Genomic DNA, 19,297 nt, shown 5'->3' with positions numbered 1-19,297 from the left:
ACTCAGGGACTGCCTGTACTAAATCCAACTTCCAGTGGGTTGGGTGCCATTTTCGGTATCTCCCTCTGTTAAGATACAGAATTGTGTGCTTCACAAAGCCTGCATTGTGTTTGCTAAAGTTCCATCCTCCCTTCACTATAACTTCCAAATGACTCTACTCCTACATCAGTGAAAGCATTTCGCTGTTATAATCTGTCATCCCCTGCCCTCTCATGAAATACATTTTCATTCCTGGAAAGGGGAAGATGAAAGCTGAACCATTTAAACTTTCTATTGTTAAATAAAAATTACCCCAAGCTGATTCAAGAGGCAAAAATCTATCCTTAAAGATTCATGTCTATACTAACCATTGTTGCAGGTTGTGTTTTTTTTTTTTTGTTTGTTCTAAAGAGTTGCACACTGCTACAAGTAATGAAAAAGTACATCAGAAGGGTTATGGAACATAAATATTTCTAATAAAACAAATTGAATAAATATTACACGGTGCTCAAAGATGCTCCACTTTGATAATGTCTGCTGGATACGACGAAGGAATCTGTTCTCATAGAATCATAGAATTAAAGAGTTGGAAGAGACCTCATGGGCCATCCAGTCCAACCCCCTGCCAAGAAGCAGGAATATTGCATTCAAATCACCCCTGACAAATGGCCATCCAGCCTCTGTTTAAAAGCTTCCAAAGAAGGAGCCTCCACCACACTCCGGGGCAGAGAGTTCCACTGCTGAACGGCTCTCACAGTCAGGAAGTTCTTCCTCATGTTCAGATGGAATCTCCTCTCTTGTAGTTTGAAGCCATTGTTCCGCGTCCTAGTCTCCAAGGAAGCAGAAAACAAGCTTGCTCCCTCCTCCCTGTGGCTTCCTCTCACATATTTATACATGGCTATCATATCTCCTCTCAGCCTTCTCTTCTTCAGGCTAAACATGCCCAGTTCCCTAAGCCGCTCCTCATAGGGCTTGTTCTCCAGACCCTTGATCATTTTAGTCGCCCTCCTCTGGACACATTCCAGCTTGTCAATATCTCTCTTGAATTGTGGCGCCCAGAATTGGACACAATATTCCAGGTGTGGTCTAACCAAAGCAGAATAGAGGGGTAGCATTACTTCCTTAGATCTAGACACTATGCTCCTATTGATGCAGGCCAAAATCCCATTGGCTTTTTTTGCCGCCACGTCACATTGTTGGCTCATGTTTAACTTGTTGTCCACGAGGACTCCAAGATCTTTTTCACACGTACTGCTCTCGAGCCAGGCGTCACCCATTCTGTATCTTTGCATTTCGTTTTTTCTGCCAAAGTGGAGTATCTTGCATTTGTCGCTGTTGAACTTCATTTTGTTAGTTTTGGCCCATCTCTCTAATCTGTCAAGATCGTTTTGAATTCTGCTCCTGTCCTCTGGACTATTGGCTATCCCTCCCAATTTGGTGTCGTCTGCAAACTTGATGATCATGCCTTCTAGCCCTTCATCTAAGTCATTAATAAAGATGTTGAACAGGACCGGGCCCAGGACGGAACCCTGCGGCACTCCACTTGTCACTTCTTTCCAAGATGAAGAGGAAGCATTAGTCAATATGTCTTCTAAGAGTTATGAATAAAAGTGCATTTCTTAAGTGATCTCCCTTCCACTATGACAACAAAGTCCACATCTCATTGCAAGGTTACCTTATTGTAATGTTGCTTTGCACTGTCAGCCTAATCACACCACAAGGGCTATTCTGCTGAGAATACACTAGGAGAAAGGTCAAAACAGAGTTCAGTCATATGTGGCACAGATGAGGGCCACTATCTCTCTCCCAAATGTCCACTCCTTCCTCCTGATTTGTTGGTAAACTGGCATTACCCAAGCTGACCACACATAGAAACAAACCTAATGTTGAACTAAGAGCTTGATGTTAGTTTAGAATGGATGGAGGTATGTATTCAATTTATTTCACATGTACTGTTCCTGTTGCAGTGCTGTCGCCTCTGAGACTTGTTTCTCTTCCTAAAAACCCTGAGCCCTTAACCAGTGACTTGGCAACCTTTCTGATTCCCAACCCATTAATGCTAGTATTGCATGGGTACATTTCCGTATGAAAGAATTCCTCTTGCTATCTATCCTGTGGCCTCCTTCTGGCAGCCTACCAAAAAACTATTTTCTGCTTGGGATGGACCTTAGGTCTTCAGTATAAGATAACCATATGCACTCTGCAAGATTCCTGTTCAAGGAGCTGTGTGGGTATTATGTTCTATACATTCTGCTTCTCTCCTAGTGTGCTTCAAAATTGTGGTTGTGAGCAGCCAAAAGAAAATGGAATGCTTGTCAGAGGAGAAGCCTTGTTGTTGTGTGCCTTGAAGCCATTTCTTACTTATGGTGACCCTAAAATGACACTGTCACAATGTTTTCTTGGCAAGATTTGTCGAGAGCTAGGTTTGTCTTTGCCTTCCACTAAGACCAAGAGAGCATTACTTGCCCAAGGTCACCCAGTTTCCATGCCCAAGCAGGTATCCAAACCGTGGTTTTTAGAGTCATATTCCAACATTCAAACCATTACAACATGCTGTTTACCAATGCCTACAGACTGGTGATTGCCTGCAGACTATAGCTGATGGTGTGTGTATCATCATTGTGTATAGTATGTGTGTGGCAATGCAAAGTTATGCATTAGATGCATTTTACAAGTTCATTTGCTCACTCTGTGTTTGGGAAGCATATGATTCCTGTTACTAGCCTTTGGTAAGGAGATCAATTGCTCTACTAAAAATATATGTGGGTCAAAAGGGAGGGATCTGATGTCATAAGGTGTTGTGCAAGAAGAAGGGACTGGGCTAATCTTCAATCTACTGCTGGCTCTCTGCAATTTCATTGAAATTATATCCATGATCCTCTGGGGATTTCATACAAGAGTTTGTGCAGTGACAGTTTTCAGGTCACTCACAACTGAGTGCATATTCTGCAGGCTTTGTGGCTGAATCAATCAGATTCTGACCACTGATAGAGTATGTTAGAATTTCATTTAGCAACATATTATAGCTTCTTGTTTCATTTATGCATGGTAAGTGGGCAACATTTAGAGCCCTAGTTTGTTGTCAAGGAAACATCATATAGAAAAATGGGACAGGTCATGGAAACAGAGATTGTTCAACAACAGATTACCTGTTCTCTTTAATAAGAAGTTTACCTGAAGCAATTTTAGATGATCTGTCTTTCCCTCAAAAGAAAGAAAACAAATAGGCTTTGAAATGAATGTAATCCATGGCAAAGGTTGCATTTTGCAATCTTTTTCAGAAGACAAACTTATTTTTGAAAGGTCAATTCAATGATGGCAGTAGCAAAAAAAGGGACAGTAGGGTTTTGCTTGTCACCATGGATCCCACTTAATAGAAGCTGGGGATTTTGTCCAAGAGTTTATTGTATCTGCTGTTTGCAATTTAAGTTGTTTTCACTATGGGATGAAACCTCGGGAAGTCTGATCTGGCCACAGTGGTCCACGTTCTTGTTACATCCCGAATAGACTACTGCAATGCGCTCTACGTGGGGTTGCCCTTGAAGACTGTTCAGAAACTTCAACTAGTCCAGCGAGCGGCAGCCAGATTGCTCACTGGAGCGACATAAGGGAGCATACCACCCCCCTGCTGTGCCAGCTCCACTGGCTGCCGATTCAGTTCCGAGCACAATTCAAGGTGCTGGTTTTGACCTACAAAACCCTGTACGGTTCCGGTCCAGTGTATCTGTCCGAACGTATCTCCCTCTACGTACCACCTCGGAGTCTGAGATCATCTGGGGAGGCCCTGCTATCGACCCCACCACTGTCACAAGCGAGGCTGGTGGGGACGAGGAGCAGGGCTTTCTCAGTGGTGGCCCCTCACCTGTGGAACTCACTCCCGGGGGAAATCAGGGCATCATCATACCTCCTCGCCTTTAGGAGAAGGGTGAGGACTTGGTTATGGGACCAGGCCTTTGGGCACTCCAGCAACTAAATCAGACAACCAGGCGAGTAAGACCAGCAGGATTGATGAAGTGGAACGTAAAACTAGATCTATGAGTAGCGAACGCTGACCATGTAAGAGGAGAAATTGGGTTTGTATTTGGTTTTATTGATTTTATTGATTTTATGGTTATAATGTATATTTGTTATTAACTGTGTATTGATGTAATTCTGTGTTTGATTGTCTTTATGATGCAGGCATCAAATTGTGCCTTTGCTTTTGTAAGCCGCCCTGAGTCCCCTTCGGGGTGAGAAGGGCGGGGTAAAAGAACCCCAAATAAATAAATAAATAAATAAATAAACAGTAGTTCAAAGAATTTTAATAAAGAATCTTGAGAGAGAGAATTCTGTTGAATGACAGGAGCAAGAATATCTACCATATACACTCATGTATAAGTCTGGGGGCAAGTTTGGGGGCAAACATAATGGATTTTGATATAACGAGTGGATATGTCGAGGGTCATTTTGCAGAGAGGGGAAGGCACCAATGCCACTTCAGGGGTCTATCTGCCACTGGCTGCTGCTATTTTGCCTTAAAAACATTCATAAAGACCAGAAGACAGATCAGAGGGGGTTGGTGATTATTTTAGGTTCTCATGCCATGGAGTAAGTTCTTGCTTTTTTCCACTCTACTCAGAAAAGGAATGGTTCCTTTTTTTTTTTTTTTTTTTTTTTGGCTATATTGAACCATGGATAAGTCAACTCAGGTTTTGGGGGGGCTGATGTTTTGAATAAAATTTCTATACTTACACATTACTATATAGCAGAATTTCCTAAATACGTGCATGGATATACATATATAATCTCTTCTTATATCAAGGATATTCCCTGTGTTTTCTCGATTTTCAAGCTCATGCTTGTTAGGAGGAAACTCGGTGCTTTTGGGATCCTCATCCAAAGTAGCAATTTCACACCTCTCAAGATTAGTTGTGAGGTTAAACTTGGCTCTGAAATGTATGAAACTTGTGGTATATTTTATATGGAAGTAATCATGTTTTTAATATTTCAATGGCTATTTTTTTTTTGTCGTGTCAGGAGTGACTTGAGAAACTGCAAGTTGTTTCTGGTGTGAGAGAATTGGTCGTCTGTAAGGATGTTACCCAGGGGACGCCCAGATGATTTGATGTTTTTATCATCCTTGTGGGAGGCTTCTCTCATGTCCCTGCATGAGGATCTGGAGTTGATAGAGGGAGCTCATCCACCTCTCCCCGGATTCAAACTTGCGACCTGTTGGTCTTCAGTCCTGCCGGCACAGAGGTTTAACCAGTTGATTAGTACATAGAAACACTATGTGTAATTTGGGGAATATGCATTTCTAAATGGGTAGATTTGAAAAACTTGTACAAAGGAAATGCCTATCAATTTCCTTACATGAATTTTAAAAAGTCTGATGCATAGGTAAGATTTGGAGAAGCATAGTAAACATTATACATTTTTTTTCATATCCCTAGTCTTAAGGCAGAGTCTATCTTGATCTGCGCTTAAGGTCTTGTAACTCTCTAGTTCAGTGTTTCCTTTAACTCTGCTCCTCCAGGTGTTTTGGATTCTAGCTGCCAGAAGTCTCAGCCAGTTTACCAGCTATTAGGAAATGTGGGAGCTGAAGTCCAAAACATCTGGAGGAGCAGAGTTTAACAAACACAGCTCTCTGAAATGAAACTTTATTTATAGCCCACCCTATCTCCCCAAAGGGACTCAGGGTAGCTCAAAACAATACGCAATGGCAAATATTCAATGCCAACAGTAATATATAAGCAAATCAATGAATAAATCAAGAACAACTTTATAAATTATAAACCAACATGAACAAGACATAACATAATCCACATAATTACTAACATATTAAATCCTTAAAATATCATTTAAAATTTCTAAAATTGTTGGGGAAGAGATGGAAAACTGCAGGTTACCAGGGTAGCTGCTAGCAGCTAGATAAGGTGTAAATAGATTTACTTAATCCTCCTCCTTTCTGTAAGCTGAATTGCATAGATCTGTTTTAAATAGCTTTTTGAAGGGGAGGAGGGAGGAGGCTATTCTTAACTCTTTAAGGAGGGAGTTCCCAAGGAGAGAAGTGATCATGGAGAAGGCCCTCTCTCTTGTTTCCACCAGCTGTGCTTGAAACGGGGGTGGGATCGAGAGGAGGGCCTCCCCTGCCAATCTGAGCGCTCATGTTGGTTTGTATACAGAGATGCAGTCTTTCAAATAGTTTGCTCTAGTTATTATAGTAAAAGACTTACAAGTCAGTGCCAGCTCTCTCCTTTCCTGTTCCCTATGACTGAGATATACATTACCACTGTAGCTTTCCCAACATGGAGATTGTATATGAGAACAAGAACTGTCTATTGAACAAGGTTAAAATGTACAGAGTAAAAGGAAGCAGCAGTCTTATTTGTGATTTGCAACTTTCTGGCTCTTATCTTCCAAAGAGAGTGATATATTCTGGCTCAATACGGAATATTTTCTTTAAAAAGGCACACCATGCTCCCCACAACTCTGTGATTCACACTTGTCTCTCTGATGCTACCTCAGCATGTGCTCTCTGAAACAATGTTTATTCCCAACCTCAATCTCCCAACAAAACAAAACATGCAAGCCAAGAGAGATCGCACCAGAAGATCTTTCCTTATGGATTTCTAATGTTGATTCATCAGAGCTAAAGCCACACCTATTCATAGAAGCCATTCTTGACATTGATACAGGTGAACTAACATTCCTTTAGGAGCATTATGTGTGTATGTGCAGTGGAACTTCCAGAGAAGTACAAATTAAATAGCTCTTCAAAGTGACTGCAAGCCCTTTGAAAATACTGGCTGTAACACTGTTGGACAACCAGCTGGCTCATACGCTGAGGAATGATGTACATTCTGTACTGACTTGCTGGGATGCCTTTACTCACGGCTGTTATTTCGAGATCTTTGCCATGCCCAGTGTGGCCTGCCAACTGCACAGATATCCACCAAGAATAAATTGCTTTAACCAATCTTTTTTTTTTCAAAAAAGATGCCAAAGCAGTGATATATGAATCATTACATGAGTCACATTTGTTGACTGCTAGTAGTTTATAATATGAACAAATGCCCTCATCTGACACCTGTTTTTTTTTAAATAGCCATGACTAAATGCAGACAAAAAGGCAATTGTCAATGTGATCTTTATTATTAAATAGTCTACTGCTCATAAGATTTTGTCTTCTCTGGCAATAAAATTCATTTAGACACTTTGGATATATTTCTAATATGACTTCTCTAGAGACATCAAATATTTACAGCAGTACAGGACTATAAAGATAGCCAAAGAAACCAAAAGCAAAACATAACCGCAAAAATATTTGATGTAGGAATCAGGGGTATTGTTGTTACTATTTATTGCTATTGTGTCCCTGAATTTTGTCTGCGATTTATCTCTAAAAAGAAACAAATGTGAAAAATGTACAGTATAAGCAATCCCAAAGTTAGTAGCATAATCAGGTTTTTCTCTATGTTCAGTTGTCAGATCCCATGAAGTCCATAGTCTAACTTTCCATTCATCCATCAGATAGACTTGCTGTAAAAAAGCAGCACTTGCTAAAACATGCAGTGCCCAGGACACTAATCTGCTTGACAATATGTGAAGATTGTAACATAAATCACAAAATGAATTATAGATGAAAAGACTGGGTAATTTGGGTCAGAAAAAGTGAATTCATCTAAATGCACACATAACTTCATAATGGTATCCTAAGAAGGTGTATCTAAAAATCAATTTTTGCTGCAAAAAGTAAAAGGTATCCTCATAACGTATTGCACAGTTGGTAAAGTAAATTGACTATACAGGAGAATGACAGTAGAGATTTCAAAGTGTATCTTTATGCACCAAAATTGAGTTTTACCAGTCATTACTTTAACTATTCACAAGCTGAGAAATTAATAGTAGAGACTTGAAGAAAAGACCTGTTCAAACAGGATACTGAACAGTTTTATATGCTGATTCTATATTCAAGAGCAATTGAAAAATTCAACATGAGATTCCCACATACTATGTCCCTCCCGGTTGATTAAAGATGCAGCACCAAACCACTACATTTCTGTATAGTGTTGACTTAAAACAAGCACTGAGATTTTTAAAAGTATTGAAGTACTTCCATAGTATATCCAGAGGAGAATTCTATAACAGGACATTATGGATGTTCATCCCCAGTTTGCTAAGCTCACAGTTAAGCACCCAGGAATGAGCAATGAACTATATGATCCAACCCCACCCTGACTTTTTCATTCCTATGTGCTTATAACCTATTTTATGCCACATTTGACTGTTATACACTCAAGAAGATAAAGGCATGGCCCGACTTACCAGGCCAGGGATGTTGCGGCGCGTCCTCCCCCGCCATTCTCACCGGAGGGGGCTTCTTCCTCCCAGAAGCCCCTGGGATGGCGGGAAAGTTTCCCACTGTCTAGTCAGGTAGCCAATGGCTAGCTGGCCTCGCCTCGCCTCGCCATGGGAGAGGCTGAAGCTGGCCTCTCCTTCCTCTCGGGCAGGATATTTAAGGCTGCCCCAAGCTCCCCAGCAGGCACTGTGCCTGCATCAGCTGATTGCACTCAGCTGAATAGGCAACGGCAGAGGTGGGAACTTCGGACAACAACTCCGGTGGCAGCAGACGATCCAGGAGCGGCGCCGAGTTACGGTTGGCTCTCGGGCCTGAGGTAGCCAGGTGGCCAATGGCTAGGTGGCCATGCCCCGCCGCGGGAGAGGCTGGAGCTGGCCTCTACCTCCTCTCAGGCAGCCTATTTAAGGCTGCCCCAAGCTCCCCAGCAGGCACTGTGCCTACATCAGCTGATCCACCCCACCCACCCTGCACGCTGTTTGTGTTTTTGCCTACGGTTAGTTTGTTTTTTTAGCTTTTCCTGGTTACCTGTTCTCAGTTGCTTGTTTTGGTGCTACTTGTCATAACTCCTTGTTGGTGTGGGGCATGGGCCCTGGATCTGTCTTGGCATCTCCCTCTAGTGGAAGGGGGAAACACCTGGTGGTCTCAGGGGTGCCAAGTTTACGTTGGTCCTGTATTGTGCGACACCCTGGTGTGTTTTGTGGTATCGGACAGCAGTGGGCTGCCCGATCCTGATCTTCGACCCATGCATGGCTGCCTACCCTTGTTCCTGTTATCAATAAATGAGTTGTGCCCATTGTTTATCCCAACAACCTTGTGAGTGTGGTTCTTCTTGGGTTGGCTGTTGGAGGTGTATCACCCATGCACACGCAAATTTGTTTAATGACCATTATAAAACAATTTCAAATACTAGTTTACGATCTGAGATAATAAACTGTATTCCACTTTCCTGTTTTAGATTGAATAGCTAACCATAGTTTAATTAAACCAGTGTACAAGTATATAAAAACTTAGAAGCGGTAAGATACCATCCTGATACTTGTTCCCAGAATCTAAAATTAAGCTTATATTGTCAAGAATTGGAACATCTGACCTGAGCTATTCAATTATAAATACTGGCAATTAAACACAAATTCAATTATAATTTGAAGTTCCTATTTCGGACACAACTGTAGTTGGGATAAGAAGGTAAGGTATTAAGTAGAAAGTGTGTGTTACAAATGAGGCCAGCCAAGTTCTCTTTAGACAAGTGTCAATTCGGTATTCTCAACCATTCAGCAAGACCTCCAGCTGAGTTATTCCAATATCTAAAGCTGCTTTCCAGAGTCTCTATCTTCAAAATAAATATTCATGTTATGGTTTCACTCTGTACCAATTCACCGGGGAAAACTGTAAAGACCTCTTTTATGTGCCTTTGGTTTTCTTTTTATTAGCATACAGTTACTGAAATGCAACAATAATTTCTGCTACCATTTACTCAAGTGGAGAGAAAGACTTTGAGAGAACAGAGAAATAAAGTCATTTAAGGTCAACTGAGGCATCAGTGTTGTTCAGCAGGATCACAACATACACAGCCTGCTTATTAGCACTGCCCATACCAGCAAACACTCTGAGGAAACAGGCACTCTTGAGGAGTGGAAACAGTGCTTATGCCCATTGCTCCCTAATCAAGATGCAGAAAATGGATCACACCTACAAATCAAAAGTGTTCTAAACCATCCTAACAAATTATAAAGCTAAATTATAAAGCTAAAATAAATCCTAACAAATTATAAAGCTAAATTATAAAGCTAAAAGTAGGGATGGGTGGTATTTCAGTTGATTTTTTATAGGAATTCCCCAGAAATTCCGATTTTGTAAAAAATATATGAGGTGGAAGAGATTTGAAATTTGAAACTAGCTGAGTGAGAGATGAACTAAAAGTGACCAATTCAAGAGTTTACAACCAGGGCTTTCAATGCCTCTTGAATCCAGATGTTATTTCTGCATATCAACTTCTCTTTTATGTCTCATTCCTACTAAGTAAAAATAAAGAACTTAGACTCAGTCGTCCTGAGTCCCTCTATGGAGGTTGAGAAAGAACAGAATATAAAAGCCCTAAATAAATAAATAAATAACTGGCCCATAAAAGATATTTTTAAACTTTGACAGTATGAATCACTCCCTAACAGAATATTTTCTCCAAAATAATTAGTTTAAATGTTTTGTTGAATCATCTGACATTCTTTCACACTCCCATCCACACCCACCAAGGAACTGTTTTCTAAATTATTTCCAGCCTGTAGTAAACTGGCATTCTTTGGAAGATCAAGTTCATACTTAATTTTCTACAATAACTTTTACTAGACATTTTTATTATCCTTTGTCTACACAGTAGGAGTCACAGAAATATGCTTAGCCCTTAAAATCAAATGTTTTCTGAGACACTCTGAACAAGTGATATATATCTAGAGCAGAAAAGTGTTCTATAAAGAAATGGAAGCAAACCAACCATTTTCCTTTTCACCATTTCTCAATCTGAAGAGGCACAGATTATCACTGCAAAAATTTGAATTTCGGAATCTTAAGAAACATCCACTCCAGTCATACAGGATATCTGTCATTCTTCAAGATATAACCTTGATGCAAACCTTTACCAGGAATGAAAGTGAAAGAAATACATACAAACAAGGTATAGACAATTGTGGTTTTTTTGGGGAACCTGGGGACTGCCTTAAAACTGCAATTGACAAATCTGGATATTGCAAACCCATACATTTTAAACAACAAATGGGAAATATATGGCTATTCAGATACTGTTGGATGCCTGCCATCCTGAACCATAGACTTTACTGATTATAGGACTAATGGGAAATCCACTTCATTAACATCTGCTGAAGTATACTGTACATTCCTCACTCCATATCTTCTGATGAAATGGGCATTATAAAAGAAATAACTATGGCTTCTGGATGGAATCAGACAATACAACAAACCAGTTCTTCGATCACAATTATTCATTATAAAAGCATAACTGAGTTCACTATTTCCAGATGCAATATGCACACTCTTCAGGACCATGTTTTTAAAATAAATAATACTATCTATCTATCTATCTATCTATCTATCTATCTATCTATCTATCTATCTATCTATCTATCTCTTCAGAAATACATTCAATAGAGCTTAGTGGGAATTTACTTCTAAATATGCATAGGTTTGCTACCTTAAGAAATTTTACCTTTCTTAGGCATTCTCACCATTTCTATTTATATAGGTTCTTGAAGTACTTTTAAGTGACATACAATGTGAGGAGGGAATTTCTGGAAAAAAGCTTTAAAAGGATAACTATGAATTACGAACATTTGTAGATGAGCTGGTGATTACTTTAGAAAACTCACTGAATGGAATAGAAGTCTTGATGAGAAAGTTGAGTGATTTTGGAATTTTAGTGGGATTTAAAATCAATAACAAAAACACAAATAATTTAACTAAAAATATGGAAGCAAAAGAAAAATTGTCAGATATAACAGGTTTAAAATAGATAAAAGATAAAGTATCTATCTAGGTGTCATTTTGACAAATAAAATTGTCTACTGATCCAAAATAACTATGAAACTTTATGGATATTTTTAAAGACTTATTACGGTGAGATAATTTACAATTGTAATTATTGGGTAGACCCTCTGTGATAAAAATGAATGTATTGCTAAGGATTCTGTTTCTTTTTCAAACAATATCTGTGATAGCAGAAGATAAACCATTTAATCAGTGGCAATAGGATGTATATCTAAATTTGTATGGCAAGGAGGGAAGCCATAAATTAAATTTAAGGTGCTACAAGACACAGAAGAACGGGGTGGACTAGGTGCACCTGATCTGAAACTTTACTTTGCCACTTCCTGTTTAGTTTGGATATAAGACTGGGTTTAGTTTAATAATACTAGGATGTTGTCACTGGAGGGTCATGATCTGAGATATGGTTGGCACCATTACAAGTGTTATGACAAACTGAAAGTGAAAGTAGATTTTAAAAATCATTATGTTAGACATATTCTATTACGAATATGGGAGAGATACAAATTTATCTTATGCTCAAAAAATGCCAATGTGGGTATCTGTGCAACAGGCCCCCGAAATTCTCATGGTGGTCCGCAAGAAGGCCTTACTAGTGCATTATTTAAACTGTTATGTTTATTCATATCATGATCTGATTGCCATACTCAATATATCCCATATGCATGGGGGTATTGGGGTAACAATACAAAAGGTTTGCTAGGGTAGACTCTCCTTCACTCAGACTCACACCCCCCCCCCCCAAATCAAACTCAGCCCCTCCCAAATCAAAATCCTAGCTACGGGCCTGCTGTGCAAGAAGCATTTTATAGAAAGGATATGCAAGGCAAGAAGAAATTATTAGCTTACCAAGATCTCCTAGAAAATGTACAAGGAGAATATAGGATTAAAATAAGAGAATAATTGATTGCAGAGGGGTTTGGTTTTTAGTGGTTTTTTAGATTAGAGTTAATGGAGAGATTCAGGTAAGAGAATCAATTAGTTGGTTTTCAACTGAGTAAATTGGAATTTGAGTTGCAATTATGTGATAATGATGAACATTTAATGCTAAAATGTATAAGATGTTATTGAAATGGGAAATGGCAGACAAGTAAGTTAAAGAATGAAAGAAAAGGTGGGCACAAAATGTTGGGCATAATATAATGTTGGACCAATGAGAGAATATGTGAAACAAGGGGTAAAAATTATGTTATGTTATAATTTGAAATATAATTTTTATAAAATGATATACCGATGGCATGCGACTCCTGAAAAGCTTTGTAAGATTTCTAAAATGGTATCCAATGTATCCAAAATGCTGGAAATGTAAACAGCAAGCGGGGTCCTTCTATCATATGCAGTAGACATGTAAACATAGCAAAAAAATGGATTCAGATACATAAGGTGATCCAGAAATTTTGGGCGAAAAATATTGTTAAAACCTGAGACTTTTCTAATTGGTCTGACTGATACAAATGACTATGATAAACTATTGCAATACATAATCACAGCAGTCGGATTGCTACGCACAGAAATGGAAGAACACAAACAACAGAGGATTGGATGATCAAAGTGATAGACTTGGCCAAGATGGATGAATTAGCATGTTTATTAAAATATTGGACATTGAAAAAAAATGAAAGACTGGAAACCTTTTATTCACTTTTTTCATGAGGAAGAGAAAGACTTGTCAATTTTGGATCTTAAAGAATAAATTGAGGGGTGGGTTGTTTGAGAAACGAGTCGACATTGGGAGGCCTAGAGGGAGAAGCTTATGTTGTTTTCTTTTGGTCAGGTGAGGATACATCAGAAATGATCTTCCTTCCTTCCTTCCTTCCTTCCTTCCTTCCTTTTTTTCTTGGCATTTTTGTGTGTTTCTGCTCTTTATTTCTTTTCTTGATTCTCTTGTTTATTTTTAATGTAACTTTTAAAACTTTTAAGATAAAATTATCTAAAATAAGAAATGTAACCTTTCTTAATCTGTTTGATGCTTTATAAGTTTTAATCACTATTTGCAGTGATGGTGGGGAAAGTCTAACGCTATAATAGTTTGACTATGCCTATTTGGTTAAGTATCTAACAATGAAACTATTTCAGCCTTCGAGCTACTTACATGTTTAAGGAGCCTGTTGATAATTTTCTTTCACTTCAGGGCAATAAAATAAAACACTCTAGGCTCTCAGTTAACCAGCACCCATGAGGATTGGTAGACTGGATAAATGTAGTTTCTGGTTCCTTGAGAACTACTACTAAAAATAGGATCAACTAATACTATACCTTATGCCAGTGTTTCTCAAATGGTGCTACTCCATGTGTTTTGGACTTCAGCTCCCAGAAATCCCAGCCAGCTTACCAGCTGTTAGGAATTGTGGGAGCAGAAGTCCAAAACACCTGGAGGAGTGAAGTTTGAGAACCACTGCCTTATACAGTACTATATCATACAATAAAATGTGTATGGTATAGTACAAAGTTTAATGACTGGATATTCATGTTTAAATACATTAATTAAAAGCTTAAAAAGACAAACTTAATATAACATTTCTGCTAAAATTGATTTTATTTTAATTTTTATTTAAAATATTATTTTTCTTCCATTTTTGACAGTTGCTTGAGAGTTCCAGTTGCTTGTGTTCTGGTTAACTGAGAGTCTACTGTACAATCATGGCTTTTAAATCAGAGAATGTGTATTGTCACTTGTAGATGGCGTCTTTTGTTGTTTTGCAAAGCTCTTGTTTACACAATCATTTATGCACTTTTGTGTTTTTCAAAGCCTGTGTTTAGGAAATCATTGAGGCACTTGAGTAGAGAATGCAATAGATATTCTAGTCCCGTGTCTTTCATTTTCTTCCTACATTGATTTGTTTTGGTATTTAATGACACCTATATTAGTGGGCACACTGAATCTACTCTAGGTTTTAGTTAGAACTTTAAGCATGCTATCCATGTACTGTCCTCATTTTATGTTTGGGTTCAGCACCTTAAATACCACTTTTACAGTTCAGATTAAAACCTGGAGCTGATTCACATTCCTACTAATATGGAAGCTATGGCCTGAGCCTAAAGATCTGAAAAAAAGCTGGAACCATGTTGAACATGATTAGAGTTCTTTATTGGATACCTTAAATTGCCAGGGTTTCCATTTTTAGGCCGGTATTATTAAGATTATTTCTTTCTCTGCATAGGATAGGGATGGAAAGAATATAATCTCTTAATCAGTCCCCAATCGAAAATGAGCTTAATCACAGTAGGGAAACACTACTAAACAAAATAATAGTGAAATAAAACCATTGTTTTAACCATTTGCTCATCACTTTGAGTCCCATTCATGGGAGAAATGTGGGATAAAATTATTATTAATAATAATAATTATTATTATTTCAGGAAGCAGCCAGGCCTTGAAGCTGCAAGGGCATTCAGTGCTAATCAAAGTGGCCAATTACAACATTCACACTTGCCTCAAACAGACAAGAGTTCTTTCTTCTACCCTGGACATTCCACAGATACAAAACCCTAGTTTCCAACAGACTTCACAAACTCTGAGGATGTCCACCATAGATGTGGGCAAAATGTCAGGACAGAATGCTTCTGGAACATGCCATACAGCCCGAAAAACTCACAGAAACCCAACAATTGTGCTGTTTCTTTCCAGTATCCTCAAGTCCTGACATGTTCTAGAAAGTTTATATGTGTGAAGAAACATGTGGCTATTTTTTGGTTCAAAAACCACCATTACCACAGAGGATAAGTTTCCTACACCAGAAACAATGTTTTCTGTGCACGAAATGTGCAGGAAGGTATTGCAGCATATGTACATGTTTTTCTGCACAGTAAAAATACTTCAGAACACTCAAATATGGGAAGACAGCTGCACAAAAATATTAGTTTTCTCCCAATTATATTGTGTGCTTTCAAGTTAGAGAAGACTACAGTGATCATTCATCACTGCATGGACAGGAAAATAATTGAGGATTTGCATAATTTGTGAGATAGATTCTTTAGTACCTCTAGTTCCTGAATTTTAACAATAGACACAAGACACCAAATATCTACTCAGAAAGAAACCTGAAGCCCGTCTGCAGTTATCCATTCCAACTAGGCATTGGGATCTCTTCAACTGAATAACAGGGAAAGGCTTCCAAAAACATTTCTAGCACATGTCTGATTTAAACATGAGTCTGATGACAACCCTATCTCTGTGGAATCCCACATGGCCATGCTGACATTTAAACAAGATCCTTTCCTCAAGTGTGACTTGCACATTAGCTGCTAATATAATTCTACTCACTCCATGGATCCATGAGATGCCAGCAACAGGACATGAAAGGGAATGACTGCCCTTAAATATGGGCACCAGAGACATGGAATACCACAAAGATGGTTCGTTTTCTTTAAAACCACACCCAGCACCCTATACAACAGAATTGATGGCAACATCCAGACTCCCTTTGCTTCCTTAGCATCACTGACCTTGAAGATCTACCAACTGTTTTACTTTACACTTATGGATGTTAGCTTTGAAATGAGAAAAGGGAATATTACTCCTCAGTTAAAGCCAGGCATATGCCTAAGTGGGCTAGAAAAGCAACCTCATTCATCTCCTTTCCATTCTACTTGCCAAGTGCAGAACTTTCCCAATATAATTGAACACCCATGTAGTCTTATGTGTGTTGTTGAAGGCTTTCATGGCCAGAATCAATCAATGGGTTGCTGTGTGTTTTCCAAACTGTATGGCCATGTTCCAGAAACATTCTCTTCTGATGTTTTGCCCACATCTATGGCAGGCATCCTCAAAAATTGAGGGGTCTGTTGGAAACTAAGTAAGTGAGGTTTATATATCTGTGGAATGTCCAGGGTGGGGGAAAGAACTCTTGTCTGCTTGAACAAAATCTGGCTACCAGTTAAAAAAAACCCCTCTAAAAGCAGAACAGCAAATAAAGAACAAGACTCAAAAAGCAGGGGAATTCCAGACAAGAATTAACCAGGAATACTGTGTCCAATTCTGGGCACCGCAATTGAAAGGCGATGTTGACAAGCTGAAAAGTTTCCAGAGGAGGACAACTAAAATGATCAAGAATCTGCAGAACAAGTCCTATGAGGAGCAGCTTAAAGATCTGGGCATGTCTAGCCCACAGAAGAATAGGCTGAGAGGCGACATGTTGGCCATATATAAATATGTGAAGGGAAGTCATAGGGAGGTGGGAGCAAGCTTGTTTTCTGCTGCCCTGGAGACTAGAACGCAGAACAATGGCTTCAAACTACAGGAAAGGAGATTCCACCTGAACTTCCTAACTGTGAGAGCTGTTAAGCAGTGGAACTCTCTGCCCTGGAGTGTGATGGATGCTCTTTTTTGGAGGCTTTTATAAAGAGTCTGGTTGGCCATCTGTCGAGGGTGCTTTGAATGCAATTTTTCTGCTTCTTGGCAGGGGGTTGGACTGGAAGGCCCATGAGGTCTCTTCCAACTCAAGGAGTCTATGATTCTAGGACCCAACAAAGGATTCCCACAGGAAGCAATCATCCAGGTCTTGAAAATGCAGGCCCTTAAATGCTAATCAAGATGGCAAACTGCAACATTCACACATAACTCAAGCAGACAAGAGTCCTTTCCCTCACCCTGGACATTCCATAGATATATAAACCTCACTTTCCTAGTTTCCAACAGACTCCTCAACTACTGAGGGTGTCTGCCATGGATGTGGGTGAAACATCAGGAGAGAATGCTTCTGAAACATGGTCATGCAGCCTGGAAAACTCACAGCAAACTAGTCTTATGTGTATTTCATCTCACAAAAAAGAAAAAAAAAACAAGAATATGAACTATAAAACCTCCATTGCCCGTGAAACGATTCCTTTCCAAGGCTAAAGGCAGCCCAGGCAACTGAAACTTTATCCACTGGAGCAGTATTGCAGCTGGTTCCATTTACAGCTTTTAATGGCTCCCACACCACCACCACCCCTTTTTTTTCTTTTCATTTAGAAACAGCACCACAACCATATGGGTTTATTAAAACTTGGAGGCCATGGTGGCACTTCATGCAGGCATGGAAAAAGTTTGTAACTACGAAACCCTTTCCCTGACATTATGCAAAAATCACACTTTTTCTATCTCCTCTACATAATAACCCAAGGCCTTCACAATGTGAACAATAAAACATAAAAGCTGGGCACAAAATCAGTTTACAGTCTTTTCTATCCATCTGAATAGTTGCCTTTTCTCACATGCAGACATGTGACTTTTTTCAAGGAAAGCTAACCAAAACATCCCTTTCTCCATTCGCCTCTGTGCAACAATGGAACTCTCTCTCCACAAACCAGGAAAAAGACAGAAACTCAGACGAAGCCACTGTGAAATGGAAATGTTTCTTGGTCACAGGAAGATTGGGGGGGGGGGGGGGGGGGAGAAAGAGAGTGGTGTAAGCCCAGAACATAAGTACAGACCGTTTCCCCACAAAAGACAACAGTAGCACAGACAGTCTAACTTTGACAGCAGAACATCTGGCAGCTGGCTGGGAGAGCAAAACTTTTCCAACTTGTGAGCCAGACCTTTTCCTGGGCGAAGCAAACACTCCTAAACAATGGGAACAGCAGAGTCTTTTGCAGACCCCCAAAGCGTCACAAACAAAACCGCAGCTCTTTTGTCCTACCCGATCGGCTCTTGATAATGTCATTGAACTCGTCCACGGCGGACTCTTCCTCGGGATGCCCTCCTGCTTCAGCCATAGCAGCCCAGTGGCCAACCCGTCGTCGCGCTCCTATCTGGCGCCCAGAGAGAGACAAACAAGAAGGAGAGGGAATGGGATCTGCGTGGAGTTCTGCCCAGGAGGCTGGGGCGCTTCTCAAGCCAGGCAGCAGCCCCACACACACACACACACACACACGTCCACGCCTGCAGAAAAGTTTTGAAAAGGAGCGGTCCCGGTCTGCTCCGGAGTGGGAGGGGAGGGCGAGGCGCAAAAGCACGCGGGGCGAGGAGCTGTCAAAAAACCACTCCGGGCCTGGGACCAAAGGGGAACAGGTGCCCGGCTAAAATAGAGCCAGCAGACCCGACTTCCAGGGACACCAAAGCCAGCCGAGAGGAGGCACGAGGCTCGCAATAAATCAGGAGCCAAATTGGGAGCGACTCCGGAGGAGAGCGTCCCTTTCTGGCTTCCGCCCTGCGCCCGATCAATGCGGGAAAGGAGCAATTAGAGAGCAAATGGCCCCGAGAAGGGAAACAGGAGCATGAATGATTTAGCAGCCTCTCTTAAAAGCATTCGCAGAAATACCCCAGCCCCACAGCAAAAACAAAAACTCTGCGAATCTGCCTTCTTCTATTCTTAACGTCGCATTTGAAGTCAGCTGCTGGATCTCTGGGTGCAGCTACACTGTGGAATTAACGCACTTGGACACCACTTGAACGGCCCTGGCTCAATGCTATGGAAGCATGCGAGGTGTAGTTTTATAGGTCTT

The 19,297-nt window shown here is 40.1% G+C and overlaps 1 protein-coding gene across 1 annotated transcript in view; it reads right to left on the bottom strand.

Moving 5' to 3' along the window:
- DMD (dystrophin) overlaps positions 1-18,742 on the bottom strand; it is a 1,568,405-nt gene extending 1,549,663 nt beyond the window's left edge. The window contains exon 1 of the mRNA XM_067466757.1: positions 18,493-18,742. Coding sequence (XP_067322858.1) covers positions 18,493-18,568 — 76 coding nt within the window. The 5' untranslated portion in view covers positions 18,569-18,742. The remainder of the gene's footprint in view (positions 1-18,492) is intronic.
- Between the last annotated feature and the right edge of the window lie 555 nt (positions 18,743-19,297).

Source organism: Anolis sagrei, chromosome 3, assembly GCF_037176765.1.
Source record: "Anolis sagrei isolate rAnoSag1 chromosome 3, rAnoSag1.mat, whole genome shotgun sequence".
Lineage (NCBI taxonomy): Eukaryota > Metazoa > Chordata > Lepidosauria > Squamata > Dactyloidae > Anolis > Anolis sagrei.
The sequence above is the reverse complement of the archived record's forward strand: the minus strand, read 5'-3'. Positions and strand labels throughout refer to the sequence as shown.